Here is an 18,237-nt window from a genome sequence, read left to right on the forward strand (position 1 = left end):
AGTATTGTGCAACCACCACCTCTGTGTGGTTCAGAACATTTTCATCACCCCAGACAGAGCCCTGTCCCCACTAGCGGTCACTCCCCATTGTCGCCCCTACCGTCTGCTTTCTGGTTTTGTTTGTTTGTTTGTTGTTTTTGTTTTAAGACTTTATTTATTTGACAGAGAATGTGAGAGAGCATAAGTAGGGGGAGTGGCAGAGGGAGAGGGAGAAGCAGACTCCCCACTGAGCAGAGAGCCAGATGTGGGACTCGATCCCAGGGCCCTGGGATCATGACCTGAGCCAAAGGCAGATGCTTAACAGACTGAGCCACTCAGGCTCCCCTGCTTTTTGTCTTTATAGGTTTATCCACTCTGCATATTTTTTCTCGGTAAAAGTTTTAAGTGTTACAATGTTACATGATCAATATAAGAAAAATTAAACATTAGAGGCTAGAGGCTAGGAAGTGTCCCCTGCCTCAGTCCCGGCCCTTAGAGGTAACCCTGCTGTTTATCTGCTGATCATAGTTCTGGAGCTTTCCCATTACCCCCACCTATACATAATTAAAAAAAAAAAAAAATTAGATGATTCTGTTTTACAACTTGCTTCTGTCCCTTAAAGCTTTCTTTTTTGTGTCTTCCTGTAAGTCTGGTTCACCCTTTTCGTAGGCAAAACTTTTGAAAGTTGAGTTTGGGGGCGCCTGGGTGGCTCAGTGGGTTAAAGCCTCTGCTTTCGGCTCAGGTCATGATCTCAGGGTCCTGGGATCGAGCCCCACATCGGGCTCTTTGCTCAGCAGGGAGCTTGCTTCCTCCTCTCTCTCTGCCTGCCTCTCTGCCTACTTGTGATCTCTGTCAAGTAAATTAAAAAAAAAAAAAATCTTTGAAAGTTGAGTTTGTCCTTCCCATGACCCTGTGGTTTCACCAGGTCTGAGAGAACTCATTTGTACCTTGAAAACTTGCCTTGAGGGTCTGGATATAGATTCAAACCAAAAGGACCACCCCCACTTAATTTATTTTGTGGAAAGAAGGGAGAGTGCGGCCTCTGGTAAAAATCCAACTAAGAAAGTAATTTCCAAGGCGCTTGGGTGGCTCAGTTGGTTAAGCGTACGACTCTTCATTTTGGCTCAGCCCGTGATCTCAGCATCATGAGGCTGAGCCCCATGTCTGGCTCCACGCTCAGCACGGAGTCTGCTTGGAAATCTCTCTCTCCCTCTCCCTCTGCCCCTCTCCCTCCTCAGTCTCGCATCCTCTCTAAATAAAGAAATAAAATCTTTAAAAAAAAAGAAAGGAAGAAAGGCATTTCCTTTCCCTGTCTTTGTGAAACCCTTGGGATTTGGCACTGAGATACCTTCAGTGACTTCCTTCTTTTAAGATGCTTCTTCAGCTGCAGGTGCAGGATGTTGGCCAGTACCTAATGGGAAGAGTAAGAAATCAGGAGACAAGACCCTTGAGTCCAACTTTGGTTTCTGTTCTTTGCTGCTTGCGGTGCGGTCGAGTCACTCTGCCTTTGTTTTCCTGCAGGTGAAACATGGGTATTGGACTAGCTGTGCTTTATCTCTCTGGGGACCAGATTCTGTAGTCCCTTGGCCGTCCCGAAGTTCTTAACCCTGAGAAACCTGAGTGTCTTCCCCATAAAATGGGGGTAATAACAGGGATCTGTGTCACTGGATTACTTTGAGGGACAGTGAGGTAATGAACGCCGAGCGCTCCTAGTAAACCCTTGGAGAAAAATGAGATATTCTTTTTTTTTTTTAAGATTTTATTTATTTATTTGACAGACACAGATCACAAGTAGGCAGAGAGGCAGGCAGAGAGAGAGGAAGGGAAGCAGGCTCCCTGATGAGCAGAGAGCCTGATGCGGGGCTCGATCCCAGGACCCTGGGATCATGACCTGAGCCGAAGGCAGAGGCTTTAATCCACTGAGCCACCCAGGCGTCCCAAAATTAGATATTCTTAGGTAAACAGTCAAAAGAGACTAGCTGGTTTTGCCCATCTCCCCACTGTTCCCAAGCCCTGCCCCCACCTCTAAGCTCCCCCCCATCTGACTTCCAGGTTAATGATCACCACTGGTGTAAGTTTCTTAGGGCTGCCATAACAAGGAGCCACAGACTGGCTTAAAACAACAGAAATTCACCTTCTTACCATGCTGGAGGCCGGAAGTCTGAATCAAGGCCGTGCTTGCTCTGAAGGCTGTAGGGATAGAAGGATCCTTCCTCGTCTTCTCTAGCTTCTCTCAGTTGCCAGCAATCTTTGGCATTCCTTGGCTTGTAGCTACATCACTTCAATCTCTGCCTCCTCGTTTACATGGTTGTTTGTCTTCCCTGTGTGTCATCTTCTCTTAACCAGGACAGCGGTCATTGGATTAGGGCCCGCCCTAATCCACCATGACCAGGTCCTAACAGGGTTACATCTGCAAAGACTCCATTTCCCAGTAAGGTCACATTCTGAGGTTTTGCCCATGAATTTTGAGGGGCGCACTGTTCAACCCAATGCATCATCATCTTTTTTCTCTTCCATCCTGGATTGGGAACAGTGAGGTGGGAGTTGCCCTGGGAGTTGCCATTCCTTCTAGAAGAATCTGTCTGCTGGAACTCAGGGAGAGAGCTGTAGCTCCTGATGGGAGGAAAGGAAGGCGTGTGGCTACTGGGGGGCAGTCCTCATATGGACTGTAGATGACTTGAAAATGCCTGGCAAGGTTGTGAAGGGTTTGCATCTAAGTGGGTCGTGATGACTAAGGTTGGCAGTAAGAGGGTCTTTGTCAGAGAACCCTCCAAGGTGATTCTGCAGTGGTCCTTGTTAATTAAAATAATGCCAGGCTCTCTTTCGCACAGTGCCATGCCCCCCTGGCTGTGAGAGTGTCAGCTGGGGATGAAAATACCAGTTTACAGCCGTCAGCCGCCTTTCTTACTGCACAGAATTGTGGGACTCTGGAATTAGGGGGCTGGAAGAGGCATCGAGGGGCCGTTATTTTCAGGTGTCATATATATATATGTATGTGTGTGTGTGTGTGTATGTATATATATATATGTGTGTATATATATATGTATATTTAAAGAAAGAAATCAGTTGTATTGTTTCATTAAAACCCAAATATAAGAGGAAAGAAAATAATCCTAAATGAAGAGTACGTTATCCAAATAGGTACTGTCTTTTAAGACCAAAATTTCTGGAGTCAGGCTGACTCCCAGGTGCCGTACATCAAGCAGTGGAATGCTGTTGGGGAAAGTGAAAAAATGGAGAAAGAACATGCGCCTCATCAAATTCAGCGAGGCAAGAGGCATAAAGCCTGACTTAGCACAGGGCCTTTAAGTGTTTGGAACCTAGAGATGACGACGATGATGATGGTTTCAGACAGTGAAAAATGAAAACAGGGTCAAGTGTGAGAGTCTGTGAAACCCATGACCATGGAAGGTGTGTGTACAGCTTTATTCTCTGGGGGCCATCAGCCCGACCCCAGAACACACCTGCTTAATTTAAGAACTGCCCCCACCCCACCCCACCCCACCGCCTTGCTGTTTTGCAGAATAGTAAGGTGTAGGGCCCAGACCTCCAGCACTATTAGCTGTTTAGTTTACTTCTCCCCCACCCTCACCCCCAACCTTCTTCAGAGGAGCCAAGAAGCAGGAAGCCTGGCTTGCTCCCACCCAAAAGATGACCCAGAGCCCAGACAACGGTATAGTCAGGTTCAGGCTCTCCTGCTGGGGGCTGGGTGTCAGACTGAGCCCTGTGTCTGGTATTTCGGTTGGGCAGTGAGGGGCCGGAGGGTTGATACAAGGATGAATGAGACAGGCCTCTCACCTAGCAAGGTCCCGGCGTGATGGTGGAACAGCCATGGGTGCCCCCAGGTCTCTGCCTCTCCCACCTCAGGGAACGAAGGAGAACAGCAAAGGGCCAGACACCCGAGTTCTAGACATCTGGGCAAAGCCTAGACCCCAAAAAATGGGTAGGTCAAGCCGTGTCCCTTGGGACTTTTTTTTGGCTTAAAATGAAATGGTGGGCACCTGAATCACCTCCTTACCCCTTCTCGTTATGTAGCTAGATGAGCGCTTAGACTGTCCTTCCAACTAAATACACTTTTAAAATTTCTATTTTAAATTTCCCTGTGCTTAGAGCTTCGGAAGTGGTTGAGTTCTGCGAACGGAGGACAGGGGCAAGGTATCCCAGCAAGAAATAGGACAGAAGCCGCAAGAGAGCGGCCAACATTTGTGGAGTGTTTACTGTGGACCAGGTCCCTCCCAAGCACTGTGATTCTCGCCACGAGCTGGCACAGTGGGGACTGTCATCATCCCATTTCATAGATGGGGAAACTGAGACTTCAAGAGGTCTAGCTGCAAATGATGTAGCTAACAGGCTTCTAACCACACTGTGCTCTGGCTAGTATAGGGTGTTGGCCGCTGTGACAAATGCCTATGAACTTGGTGGCTTGAAACAGCAGAAACTTAACTCTCTTCCAGTCTACTCTGCCCCCTGGGAAGGTTCTGGTGGGGCGGGCGGGGGGTTTCTTCCTTGCTCTTCCAGCTTCTAGTGATTCCTGGTGTTTCTAGGCCTGTGGCCACGTCACAACAGTCTCTGCCTCTGTCCTCTCAGGACCTTGTTCCTTGTGTGTCTGTTCAGATCCCCCTCCTCTTTCTCTTACTCAGACACCAGTCATGGAACGCCGAGTGGCACAGTCAGTTAAGTGTTAGACGTGGTTTTGGCTCAGGTCATTATTTCAGGTTATTATTTCAGATCGAGTCCTGCCTTGGGCTCTGGGCTGAGTGTGGAATCTGCTTGGGATGCTCTCCCTCTCCCTCTACCCCCCTGCTCCCACCGTGCAAGCACGTGTGTGCTCTCTCTGTCCAATATATAAATAAGTTTTCTTTTTTTAAAAAATAAAGGATCTTATTGTTTTATTATAATATAGCATGATTTTATGAAGATTCTGATAATCAGGATTCCTTAATCTACACAATTACATTGATTTAATTAAATTCTAATTAAATTAGAATTCTTGGTATTCTAATTGATTTATTGATAGCTAAAATTCTTGAATGATTCAGATTTAATGATAAATAATCTTTAATGATTTAATAAAATAAAAATTATTTTATTTTATTTTATTTTAATTTATTTATTTGACAGACAGAGATCACAAGTAGGCAGAGAGACAGGCAGAGAGAGAGAAAAGGGGAAGCAGGCTCCCCATCGATCAGAGAGCTCGATGTGGGGCTCCATCCCAGGACCCTGAGATCATGACCCGAGCCGAAGGCAAGGGCTTAACCCACTGAGCCACCCAGGTGCCCCCTGATTCAGTTATTTTAAATGCATTTGTTTTGCATAATGAAAAGTAACCAAATACTTACATTTTTTTCCTCCAAAGAAATCTCTTAAGATCTCTATTGCAAAATCAGTCTGTTTGTTTAATAAATTTTCTTTGAAAAGTTGGGTCCCTTAAAAAAAACAAAACGATCTTACCTCTTTTTTTTTTTAAGATTTTATTTATTTATTTGTTAGAGAGAGAGAGAGCATGAGCAGGGGGAGTAGCAGGCAGAGGGAGAAGCAGACTCCCCGCTGAGGGGAGAAGCCTGCTGTGGGACTTAATTCTAGGACTCTGGGATCATGACCTGAGCCGAAGGCAGACCCTTAACCGACCAAGCCACTCGGGCGTCCCAATAAAGAAATCTTAAAAAAAACAAAAACAAAACCCCAAAAAACACTAGTCACTGTATTTGGGGCACAACCCTAAAATCCCCGATAATTTCATCTGGATATCCTTAACGAATTACATCTGCAAAGAACCTTTTTGCAGATAAGGTCACATTCACAGGTACCAGGGATTAGGATCTGAACATACCTGCTTGAGAGATACAGATCAACCCAGTACAGGTGGGTTTTTACAGGCGGCACAAGATGGTTGGGCTGGGGCCGAGCTGCCTGTGGCAAGGGGAGGGTGCCTCAGTCTGCTGACCCCAGAGCCGTAGTCTGAGCTGCTCCGTGCCTCGGTACCGTCCCTTTACCTGTTGGTTTGGTTGATGGTTGGGGATTCTTGATGCTGCCTCTGTTTTATTATCGTCAGTTATTGTTAACACCCCACCTTGTGGAGCCGTGGGGCCAGAATCCATTGTTAGCCAGTTAAACCCGCCGAGAGGGTTGGCCTAACGGAGCAGAGAGGCCCAGCACATATGTTGTCTCTGGTGATCTTGGGGGTCAGGTCCCAGCAGAAAGGGCCTGGTGGCCCCAATCTTTCCCTTTTATTTTTTTTTGGAAAGATTTTATTTATTTGACAGAGAGAGAGATCACAAGTAGAGAGAGAGGCAGGTGGAGGGGTGGGGAGCAGGCTCCCCGCTGAGCAGAGAGCCCAATGCGGGGCTCGATCCCAGGACCCCAAGACCACAACCCGAGCCGAAGGCAGAGGCTCAACCCACTGAGCCACCCAGGTGCCCCTCTTTCCCTTTTATTTTTTTTTTTATTTTTTTTTATTTTTTTTTAAAGATTTTATTTATTTATTTGACAGACAGAGATCACAAGTAGGCAGAGAGGCAGGCAGAGAGAGAGAGGTGGAGGCAGGCTCCCCGCGGAGCAGAGAGCCCGATGCGGGGCTCAATCCCAGGACCCCGGGATCATGACCCGAGCCGAAGGCAGAGGCTTAACCCACTGAGCCACCCAGGCGCCCCCCCTCTTTCCCTTTTAGAAAGCCTGGCCTAGGCTCTTCTACTCAGAAGGTTTATGGGTGTAACCCAGAGAGCCCTGGGCTGGTCCCGGCACCCAGGCCTCCTAGTCTCTGTTTCCAAGAGCCCCAGGGAGTATATAAATAGAGGCAGGACGTGATTCTCTTCAGCACAATTTATTTCTCAGAGAGTCAATCCCCAATTAGAAAAATCTCTTCCTGTAACCTGTCACAAACAAACGAAAATAACTTCCCTGAGGGGCAGAACCCCGAGCACCTCCTGGTGGCCCCCAAGGGCCGTGGAGGGGAACTGTTTCCTGCGGGGACTGTGTGAGCGAGATACCCACTCCAGGGCCCTTGGGGAGGTCTCTGTTAATTTTCATATTTATTTATTTATTCTTACAATGACTTTTTAATGACTTTTTTCCAAAGTAGGCTTCATGCCCAGCTTGGAGTGAAGCTTGAACTCATGACCCTGAGATCATGACCTGAACTGAGACCAAGAGCTGGGACTCTTAACTGACGGAGCCACCCAGGCGCACCTTCTATTAATTTTGAATTATTATTTATCGTTACTAATGTATTTATTATTGGTAATACTTACAGCTTCAGTAATAGCTTTTTGTAACCAGACATTCCTGAGGCCTCACTTTGCTTGTGAGGTATGGACTCCAGCTCTGATATCGAAATGACAGGATGTCTTGAGACAGTTCAGAAACTCCAGGAGAACCAAGGCGAGTGGACATGATGTTCAGTCTTAGGCAGAGTGGTGTTGGCATGCTGGTGGCCTGTGGCCCAAACTGGCCCACAGATACTGTTTGGCTTATAGTTGTTTTTCATTTTCGTTTTTGGGGTTTTTTCATTTTTATTTTTGTTTTTGTTTTAAGTTTTCTGTCAGTTGCCAGCATTTAAGAGATTTCAGATAACACTCTGGATCTTTGATTTCTTCTGAAAAAATAAGAGAGCAGGTGGGGGCTTTCATTCCCACAAGAGGTTAGTCATTTGGAACTGACTAGCATTTGCCCTCTCTGAATGGGGTCCGTGGCCTCCAGTGTACCTGAGACCACACCACTCTCTAGGGCTCTAGTCTGTGGATACCTTGCTTTTTTTTTTTTTTTTTTTTTTTTTAATATTTTATTTACTTATTTGACAGACAGAGATCACAAGTAGGCAGAGAGGCAGGCAGAGAGAGAGGGGGGAAGCAGGGACCCCGCTGAGCGGAGAGCCCAATGTGGGACTCTATCCCAGGACCCTGAGATCATGACCTGAGCCGAAGGCAGAGGCTTAACCCACTGAGCCACCCAGGCGCCCCGATTCCTTGCATTTTATCTGCTTCGTTCCTGGAAGCATTTGAGTTTGTCGACCCAGCCTGGAGTTTGAGATTGGGGTAAGGGGACAGGAAGTCCCATGGAAGTGATGGGCTCCCCTGCTCCCACCATATGGTGAGATAGATCTATCTAGATCTATATAAGGTATCTAGATCTAGGGGGAGGGGTATTGGGAGAGGGTGGCTGAATTGTGGACATTGGGGAGGGTATGTGCTATGGTGAGTGCTGTGAAGTGTGTAAACCTGGCGATTCACAGACCAGTACCCCTGGGGCTAATTATACATTATATGTTAATAAAAAATAAAAAATTTTAAAAAGATATCTAGATATAGATATCTGTGAATTGAAAGGTTTTGCCTAAACATAGAGCTTCTTCCTGGGGGAAATATATATATATGTATATATATATAATATATATCAAATTTTTATGCTGTTTTTGGGGGTAGGGAAACATTATTAGAATAAACAACAGAAAATCCTGGTGTATTGTAGAAATTCATATGAATTTCATAAGGACTGTTAGGAACCATGAAATGTCAACAGAATTTTGTGCTTGTGCAGGCCCACTGTGATGGGGGCAAAGTTTGAAGAATGCTTTGTAGATTTAATGGTTGAATGAGTTCTCTGTTTTGTAAGGAATAGGCGAGGATGACTCGCTGCTGTATTTGTTCATCAGATGGTGAATGTGAGCTCAGATTGTCTCCTGGTTTTTCAATAATGGGGTATAGGTCAGCCCCAGAGTTTGCTGGAATGGTTTCCTGAGGCGTTATCACCCGACGTTACTACCTGGGCTTGTAGTTAGATGGACCTGGTCAGTGTCAGGTTCGGTCACCTTCCAGCTGTGTGACCTTGGGCACGTCACTTAATCCCTCTGAACTTTAGTTTCTGTTCTGGGGAGAAAGGAGGTGATTCAGCCCTATCCCACAGAGAGGATTAGTCCAGAGCAAGTCCAGAGCAAGCATTCAATGAATGCTCCTAAGAAGGGTAGTAAAATCACATCTCACTTCACAGAGTAAAGTCAAGGGTAGATATTACTGTTCTAAGCTGTGGCTTCCTCAAGGTCATACAGTCTGCAAGGTACAGAACTTGAAGCCATGTCTTCTGACTCTGGGACCAGTGTTGTCACAGGCATAAAAATAATAGCTTAAGTTGTGAGATATTATTTCTCCCGTGTGTACTTTCTAGAACCTCTGAGTCCAGTCCTTAGGTATTACTTTGCCCCACTGTCTCCTTCCTTTAAAAAAAAAAATTGTGGTAGGTGTGGAGTGCCCGGCTGGCTCAGTTGGAAGAGCATGTGACTCTTGATCTTGGGGTCATGAGTTCCAGCCCCACGCTGGGTGTAGAGACTACATAAACAAAAATAAAACCCTTAAAAAAATTAAAAATTGTGGTAAATCATACATCACATAAAATTTATCATTTTAACCATTTTTTAAGTTCCCATTCAAAGGCATGAAGTAAGTTTACAGTGTTTTGCAGCATTAAACAACTCCCTGCTTCTCCCTCCCAGAGCCCTGGCAGCCCCCACTCTGTTTTATGCTTGTATGAACCTGACAGCTTTAGGGAGCTCATGTAAGTGGAATCATGTACTACTTGTACCTGACTCAACAGAATGTCCTCTAGGTTCATCCATATTATAGCAATGTCATGATTTCCATCATTTTTTGAGCTGAATAATATTCTGTCGCGGGGATAGACCTCATATTATCTATCCATCCATCCACTGGGTTGTTTCCACGTGTCCTTTGGCTGTTGGGAGTCATGCTGCTAAGGAATGTGGCCCCCTGTCTTCTTGAGGGATAGGTTGAGTACGACCGTCGTTGGAGCACAGGTTGTGGAGTTTTGGGGTCCCTACCTCTTCCTGGCTGAGTGGTCTTAGACAGTTCCCTCACCCCCTACACCCCAGTAGTCTCTTCTGGAAATGATGGTGGTCCATCTCACAATGTGTTTAAGAGCGTTGGATGAGAGAGTGGATATGGCGTATTTATTACGGTACCCAGCCCAGAGCTAACACTCAATATATCCTACCCTTATACATTCGTTCAACAAAATGCATGGTGCCTGCTTCCTGATGGTTCCATTTCCCCCCACACCTAGCCTGTCCCACCCATCCCTAGTGGCAGACCAAGTGGGAATCACCCACTTGGGTCCATGTACTAATGGGTACAATGTCTGGGGTCCATTTTTTTTTTTTAAGATTTTATTTATTTATTTGACAGAGAGAGATGCAGTGAGAGAGGGAACATAAGCAGGGGGAGTGGGAGAGGGAGAAGCAGGCTTCCTGCAGAGCAGGGAGCCTGACATGGGGCTCGATCCCAGGACCCTGGGATCATGACCTGAACTAAAGGCAGATGCCTAACGACTAAGCCACCCAGGCACCCCTCTGGGGTCCATTTAATTCAAAACCAAAACTGCTAAAAAAAAAAAAAATTGGTCTACTTTTTATCATCATTGGGAAATGACAGTTCTAAACAATGTCAGTGATGAAACACTCCTCCTCCCCCTGCGCATGGATCGTTCCCCCTGCCCCTACCCCCAACCTTTGATAGCCTCTTTCATGCCCCATGTGTAGCCCACAACTGAAGCTGAATCATGCTTGTGTTCTTGGTTCGTTTCTGTCATATTTCTTGTTAAGTATGCGGCATGCACGTTAGGAAAATTGGCAGCCTACTAATCCCGTTCTTTATGGTGGCTGTTACTGCTGTCTGATTGGCATTTGAGGGGGCGCCTGGGTGGCTCAGTCGGTTGAACATCTAACTCTTGATCTCAGCTTGGTTCTTGATCTTGAGATCATGAGTTCAATCCCCACGTTGAGCTCCACGCTGGGTGTGGAACCTACTTAAAAAAAAATTGCTTTTTATGATAGGATTTTATCTCTCAGAATGGTGTTAGATTGACAGGAAAATTCTGCAGATAATACACAGTTTCCACTCCCCCACCCCCCACAGTCTCCCCTAGGATTAACATGGTATATTAGAGGAGCACATTGGTTACAATTAATCCAACATTGATACATTATTGCTAACTAAAATCTAGAGTTTATTCACATTTCCTTAGTTTTTAACTGAGTGTGTATTTGGGGATCCCACCCAAGAGAGCACTAGCACTACCTCTGAATTTGTCATGTCTCCTTAGGCTCCTCTTGGCTGTGATGGTTTCTCAGACTTTTTTTGTTTTTTTGTTTTATTGACCTTGACGGATTTGAGGAGTACTGGTCAGGGATTTTGTAGAAAGTCCCTCTTTGGGAATTTGTGGCTTTACTTAATTTATTTTTAAAGTTATTTACTGGAGGCTTACTGTAGGTTAGTCATTGTGCGAAGCTTGGGATATAGCAGTGAAATGAAGACATCTATAAACAGCATTTATAAATCAGTGACATTGATGCTAGACTTGGAGAGAGCTGTGTAGGCTGAGGATTGAACCCAGATAGTGCCAAGTTTGACCCTTGATCACCGTCCTGTTTGCCACCTCCCATGGGCAGAGGAGAGTTCTATAGGTGGATCCAGCGTAGTAAGCACATCTCGAAATATCTGGCAACTGTGGAATGATGAGAAAGCTAAGACAATAGAACAAAATAGAAGTGAGTTGCTTTCATTTCCGGTGAATAGATGAGGGAGAGTGAGTTTAAGTAATCTTTACCTGTATTTCTCTTTTGATCTCTTCTGCTCCTCCTGGTAAGTTCTACTATGCAGCTTTCTCTTTAAATGTCCCTGTAGGAATGTTTTTGTACAATGCAGACACCAATGGTCAAGTGCAGAATAGGCCAGTGGCAGATCTGTCTGTTCCTAAATGTTCTTTCATGGCATGTTGTGGGTGCATCCAAAAAAACTGCGTGTGAAGTGGTCATGGGGTGGGAAGTCTGGTGCTGGAGAGTGGGGTTCAGGGGCTCTGCCCTCCTGGTCTGGAGCAGCACCCAAGCCCTTTGAGTCTTTCTGAGCCTTGACTGCCTCACCTCTAACTTAGGGGTAATTCGTTGGAGTAGAATCTTACACCTGGATGAGGTTCTAAGGCCAAAATCTGGTGGAGTCAGCATTACCCTTGGAAAGCCTTCGGTCCACCCACAGAGTTATGAACACCGTACCCCACGTGGGAGACCCCTGCACAGCCTGGGAGTATGTCTGTCACAGCCCACTTTTCTGCCAGCATTTGGTCAGATGGCTCCATCCTTGGTCACACCAGATTAAGGATCTACTTGTGTTTGTGGCCCATGTTGGAATAAACGCACCAGGATTAGAATACACATGGCTTGCTGGCTGATGGAAGAAAAGAGGTCTCACTGGTGTCAAAACCTCATGGTTGGCTTTGTTTTTCGTTGCCCTGCATATGTATTTGAGTTTATGTACATTAGAGCCTCTCAATGCCCTGGCCAGTCCAGTCCCAGGGCTGTTGGTAGAGACTGAATGAGATCGTGGGTGTGAGGACCCATGGTGCTCTAGACAAATGTTTGAATTTGACAGATGTTTAAATATGATCAGTGAGGGGCGCCTGGGTGGCTCAGTGGGTTAAGCCGCTGCCTTCGGCTCAGGTCATGATCTCAGGGTCCTGGGATCGAGTCCCGCATCGGGCTCTCTGCTCGGCGGGGAGCCTGCTTCCCTCTCTCTCTCTCTCTCTGCCTGCCTCTCCGTCTACTTGTGATCTCTCTCTCTGTCAAATAAATAAATAAAATCTTTAAAAAAAATAAAAAAAAATAAATATGATCAGTGAGCGATACAGTCATGGGAGTCATAGGGAGGTGCGTGATTTGCTATTTAAACATTTTGGGGGGAATGCGGGATACTGCATGTCTTCTGGCCTCTGAGGAACCCCGGTGACTTGGTTTCTACTGTGTGTGAGGGTGGTTGACTCAGTAGAGGGCTTTTTTGGGTTGGTACAGTCTTCTCCCCCTTCAGGAACCTCCCCTCTACTCTGGGCTAATATGGCTCCTTTGTTTGGCCACAGAATGTCCTGAAGGAGCACGCGGATGACGACCCCAGTCTCGCCATCACTGGGGTCCCTGTAGTCACTTGGCCAAAGAAGACACCAAAGGTAAGACGCAGATTGCCTGCAGCTGGGAGACCACTCCTACTGCCCTTCGCATCTCCTATAAGATGACTGTCAGCAGCTTTTCAGTGGGGACTCCAGGCAGAGGGCATCCCAATGAAGATGAATGGTTTTGGTGATTTGTCTATTGCAAGTTTTTGTTTTTTGAAAGCAACGATTTTCCCTAAGCTGTGGAAACTGCAGACAGTGCCCCCTGGTGGTCATTCAGAAAACTGTAGGGGAGCGATGCCTCCTCACCTTTCCCTATCTTAGGTGTGAGTTCTTCTCTTCTTCCTTCTCTCCTTTCTTTTTTTTCTCCTTCTCTTTTTCCTCCAGGTGCTTCAGGGGCTGTTTCCTCTCTTTTGAAAGTAACTTTTTTCTCTTTTATTTTTCTTTCCTCTTTTAATTTTCTCCATTAATTTTGATTGAGCCTGGAAAAGTCTAATCAAATAGGAAAGGACAAAGACCCTAGGGAGAATGATAGTAATGTCACTGAGGACTTACCAGAAGCAAGTTGCTTTCCGTCGTCATCTGCATCCCTTATCTTCTTTAGACTCCAGCAACCCTGTGGGACAGACACTCGGGACTCTCATTTTGCAGATGAGGAAACAGAGGTTTACAAAGGTCAAGTCACTTGTGAGGGCACTTGGCAGAGCCGAGGGTGGGATGATCAGTCTGCGTGACAGCAGAGACCAAACTGTTAACCAGTGTCCATCTCAAAGTCCGGAAAAAAACAGTAAGATTTTGGTGTGTCTTCTTCCAAAGTCTGTGCTAGGGTGGGACATGTATGTATCAACCTGTCTGTCCACACTCAGACTTACCACTTTCTTGAGCAAGTCCTAGAAACGTCCTGAACCTTGCTTTCCTCATCTGTAAAAAGGGGTTATGCCAGCAACTCCTTCAAATGGTTGTTGGGACGACTAGTTGAGATAGTGCATTATTGAATTTGTTTCTGGTTAATTGTAAAGAACAAAAAACAGAGCAATGCATGCAAGTTCTTAGGACAAGGACTGACCAGTAGTTAGTGCTCTTCAAACATTAGTTGTGACTTAAGCGGCCTCTCCACTGATGGGTATTTTTTCTGATTTTTTTTTTCCTGTTATAAGAGACATATAGAGGAACTTTCTAGATCTGTGCTGTCTAAAATGGTAGTTGCTGGTTATATGGCTGTTGAGAACTTGAAATATGGCAAGCCCAAACGGAGATGGGCTCTAAGTGTAAAATACACAACAGATTTCAAAGACTTAAGTGCAAAGAAGAACGCTGTAAAATTACTCATTCATTTATTTTTTTATGTTGATTGCTTGTTGAAATTAGGGTTGCCAGATTTTAAAAAGAATGCCCATTTAACTGAATATCAGGTAAACAACGGGTAAAACTTTTAAGTATAAGTATAGCCCACATATTTCATGGATATACCTATGCTGGAAAAGAGTATTCATTGTTCATCTGAAATTTAACTGGATGTCCTGTATTTTTTTCTTTTTAATGTGATGTTAGTCACCATACAGTATATCATTAGTTGTTTATGTAGTGTTCCAAGATTCATTGTTTGGATGTCCTGTATTTTTATTTGCTACATCTGGCAACTCTAGTGGAAATTATAATATTTTGGATATATTGGTTAGACAAAATGGGTTTGTTTTTTTTTTAAACATTTTATTTATTTATTTGAGAGAGAGAGAGAGAAAGACAGTGAGAGAGAGCATGAGCGAAGAGAAGGTCAGAGAGAGAAGCAGACTCCCCGTGGAGCCGGGAGCCCGATGCGGGACTCGATCCCGGAACTCCAGGATCATGACCTGAGCCGAAGGCAGTCGCCCAACCAACTGAGCCACCCAGGTGCCCGACAAAATGGGTTTTTAATATTAATTTCATCTTTTTCTTTTTGCCTCTTTAAATGTGGCTACAAAAAAGTGTAAAAGTACATGCATGACTTTATATTTCTGTTGGGCAGTGATGTTCTAGGTTATTCTTTCCACCTTTGATTATCTTCTTAGGGTATATTCCTAAATGTGGAACTGCTGGGGAAATGGGTCCCTGTTCCTTGCAGGTAAAATCTAATTCTCTTTGAAGCTTAGTAGGAATTTAGGTGATGGGAGAAGTGAAAAAGGATTCGCCCTCCTAGCTCCTGCCTTTGGTTTCCGGATCCGTGGAAGTGTATGGGGTTTTAATGTTCACTTTCCCCTCCTCGGGCACTAAATGCATTTGGCATTTCTGAGCCCACAAACTATGCTTGCAGACCTAGCACCTTGCAACAACGCCTCGAGGCCCCACAGCTGCCCTGAACCCAAAGAGGAAACCGTGGCTTTGCCTCACTGCCTGCTTCCCTCCCAGCTGAGGAATAGCTCCGGGGGAGGGATTAGGGTGTGCAGAACATGGGCTTTTCAAAAAACAAACTTGCCAGTACCCTGTGTAATCCCAAAATCCATGGATGGGTTCAAATGAGCTTCTCAGGGGGAAGTCACTTCAGGACTGCTAAGGTGTCCTGTCCTCCGTGGTGGAGACCCTCCAGTTTACTCCTGAGAGGCTGATGGGCATTTTAAAAAACAAAAAAGACCACACCTCTGCTCCTTTCCTCTAAAGGGCTAGAAGCAGGAAGAGGCTCCCAGGGGGGAGTAGCCCTTACCTAAGACTTTCTTGGAGGATCAGTGTGTGTCTATACACGCACTTGTGTCTACACACGAGGTCATGTGGCTGGTATCAAATCTGGAGACTGGGGAGAGACTGGAGCTCTTAGGCTAGTGAAGGGTGAAGAGAGAGCATTTGCTATTTGACAGTACTTTGGGGGGTACCACTGTGGGTTTTTTTGAAACCTTATAATGAAACAAACATAACGTGCTTACCGTACAGTTCTCCCACTTAAAGTGTACAACTCACTTTTTGGTAAATCCATTATATTCAGAGAGAGACGCAACTATCCCACAATCTAATTTTAGAACATTTTCCTACCCTCTGAAAGAGATCTCATCAGCTGGTTGTCCCCCAACCTCCACCCTCAAATCTTCCCCTCCCCCAGGCCCTGGTAACCACTAATCTCTCCATCTCTATGGCTTTGCAAGCTCTGGACGTTTCATGTAAATGGAATTATCCGATATGTGACCTTTAGTGATTGGCTTCTTGCACTTAGTATAATATTTTTAAGCTTCACCCACATTGTCACTTCTGTCAGGACTTCCTTCCTTTTTATGGCTGAATAGTATTCCATTGTGCTTGTCTACCGTGCTTGGTTTATCCATTCACAGGTTACAGGACATTTGGGCTGTTCCCACCATTTGGCTGTCATGGGTAATGTTGCTGTGAACATGCGTGCACACGTTTTTACATGGTCACAGGTTTTCATGTCTCTTGAGCAGGCGTCTAGGGGTGGCACCGACTGATCCCACAGTAACGCTGTATTTAACTGTGAGGAACCGCCAGACTGTTTTCCAGAGCGGCTGCACCCTTTTCCATTCCCACCAGCAACGTGCAAGCCTTTCAGTTTACCCACAGCTTCGCCAACGCGTATTATCCGTCTTTTTGTTGAGAGCCCTTTTTCTTCTCAATTTACTTTATGATTTCTCGAACTCACTGGAAGCTTCTCGTAGGAGTTTGCAAGGGCTGCCCTCACAGAGGGCTGCACTCTGTATGCGTGGCTCAGAGGGCAGAAGTTCATTTTCTCACAGTTCTGGAGGCCAGAAGTCTGAAAACAAGATGTCAGTTGGCAGGATATATGTCTTCTGGGTACATCTCCTGGACTTGTCGATAGCTCTTGTCTCTGTATTGTCACATGGTCTGACCTCCTGGGCGTCTGTGTCCTAATCTCTCAGAAGACACCAGTCCCGCTGAATCAGGACCCACCCTAGCTTTAACTCCGTTACTTCTGGAAAGACTTTATCTCCAGGTGCGCACATTCTGAGGTCCTGGGGAGGGTCAGGGCTTCCACGTAAGAATTTGGTGGTGGTCCGGGCGGGAGGAGGTGGACGGTGGGGAACACCATTCAGCTCTTAGCATTTATCATACATGATTTCAGAGCCACAAAATGATGTCAGTAATATAATAACGAATACCGTGGCCCCGCACTCAGCTCTAGAAATAAACGACCGCCAGTACCGTCCAAACCCGACTGGGCATTCCACCTGGATGTATGCACCCGTCTTTATTTATTTATTTATTTTAAAGATTTTATTTATTTGACAGACAGAGATCACAAGTAGCCAGAGAGGCAGGCAGAGAGAGGAGGAAGCAGGCTCCCCACCGAGCAGAGAGCCCAATGCGGGGCTCAATCCCAGGACCCCGGGGATCATGACCTGAGCCGAAGGCAGAGGCTTTAACCCACTGAGCCACCCAGGCGCCCCTGCACCCATCTTCAGATGCCTTCTTTCCATTGTATTTGATCCTCCCGGCGAGGCTGGGAGGCACAGATAGTGTTACCTCCGTGGGTGCGGCTGAGAGGGGGGACCCATAGAGGGACGCTGGTACGCCCTGGGCCCTGCAGCTTGTGAATCTGAGGTGTTGGTCCCCAGATCTGGGGAACTCAGGGAAATGTGGCAGAGGGGAGGGGGAGGGGAGCCGCGTGGCTCTAGGTCTGCGTTTCCCGGCTGGTGGGGTTAAAAAGTTAACAGGAAAAGGAGAAGTGAGTGAACGACTGACTGCCTGGGCCGCCGGGGTCTCGCCGTTCCCAGGTCTGCAGTCGACCGGCTCCCAATTTGATGCAGGTTGGGTTGAAAGATCAAGGGTGCCCGTTGAGGCTGTCAGGATGCGAGGTAGGGAGCGGTATTGGGTCTGGGTCAGGTTACTTAACAAGTAATTAATGCTAAATGATGATTAGCAAGAAATGCTTTGATCTCCCACCTTGCCTCCCGGAGAACAAAGTCCTTTTCTGGAACTGATTAGGTGCTGGGAGGTCATTTCTGATGCCGTGTCTCTCAAAGATGCTACTGAACTGCCGTCCGTCGTCATTCACCCGATCGGCTGTTTCCACCAGCGGTGATGGATTTGTTTTGATCCATCTACACTTCTTTTATGACCAGGTGGCAGGATTTGGGGGGCCTGTCTGTGACCTTAGAACCAAGCCAAGGAGAACTGAACTTATTTGAGGCCCGACCTCTGACCTCAGCCTTATTAAGCAAGCCAACCTTCTGCTCCCCAGCCAGACACTTCTACCTGGCTAGCTTGCTGGGTCATTCACAGAGAGGGAAACCGAGGAAGGAGGGGAGACAGGGACACAGCCTTCTCTGGAGAGTGAGCCCCTGGATACATCCTGCTTTGTCTTTTTTTTTAATAAAT

General features: G+C 46.2%; 1 protein-coding gene across 9 annotated transcripts in view; it reads left to right on the forward strand.

The window, feature by feature from the left end:
* LOC111156340 (lysine demethylase 2B) overlaps window positions 1–18,237 on the forward strand; it is a 124,217-nt gene that overhangs the window by 62,537 nt on the left and 43,443 nt on the right. For all 9 annotated transcript variants that reach the window (XM_022517107.1, XM_022517110.1, XM_022517109.1 and 6 more), the window contains one exon: window positions 12,892–12,978. In XM_022517107.1, the coding sequence (XP_022372815.1) occupies window positions 12,892–12,978 (87 nt within the window). The remainder of the gene's footprint in view (window positions 1–12,891; window positions 12,979–18,237) is intronic.

Source organism: Enhydra lutris, unplaced genomic scaffold, assembly GCF_002288905.1.
Source record: "Enhydra lutris kenyoni isolate GAN:26980312 unplaced genomic scaffold, ASM228890v2 scaffoldscaffold46, whole genome shotgun sequence".
Taxonomy (NCBI): Eukaryota; Metazoa; Chordata; class Mammalia; order Carnivora; family Mustelidae; genus Enhydra; species Enhydra lutris.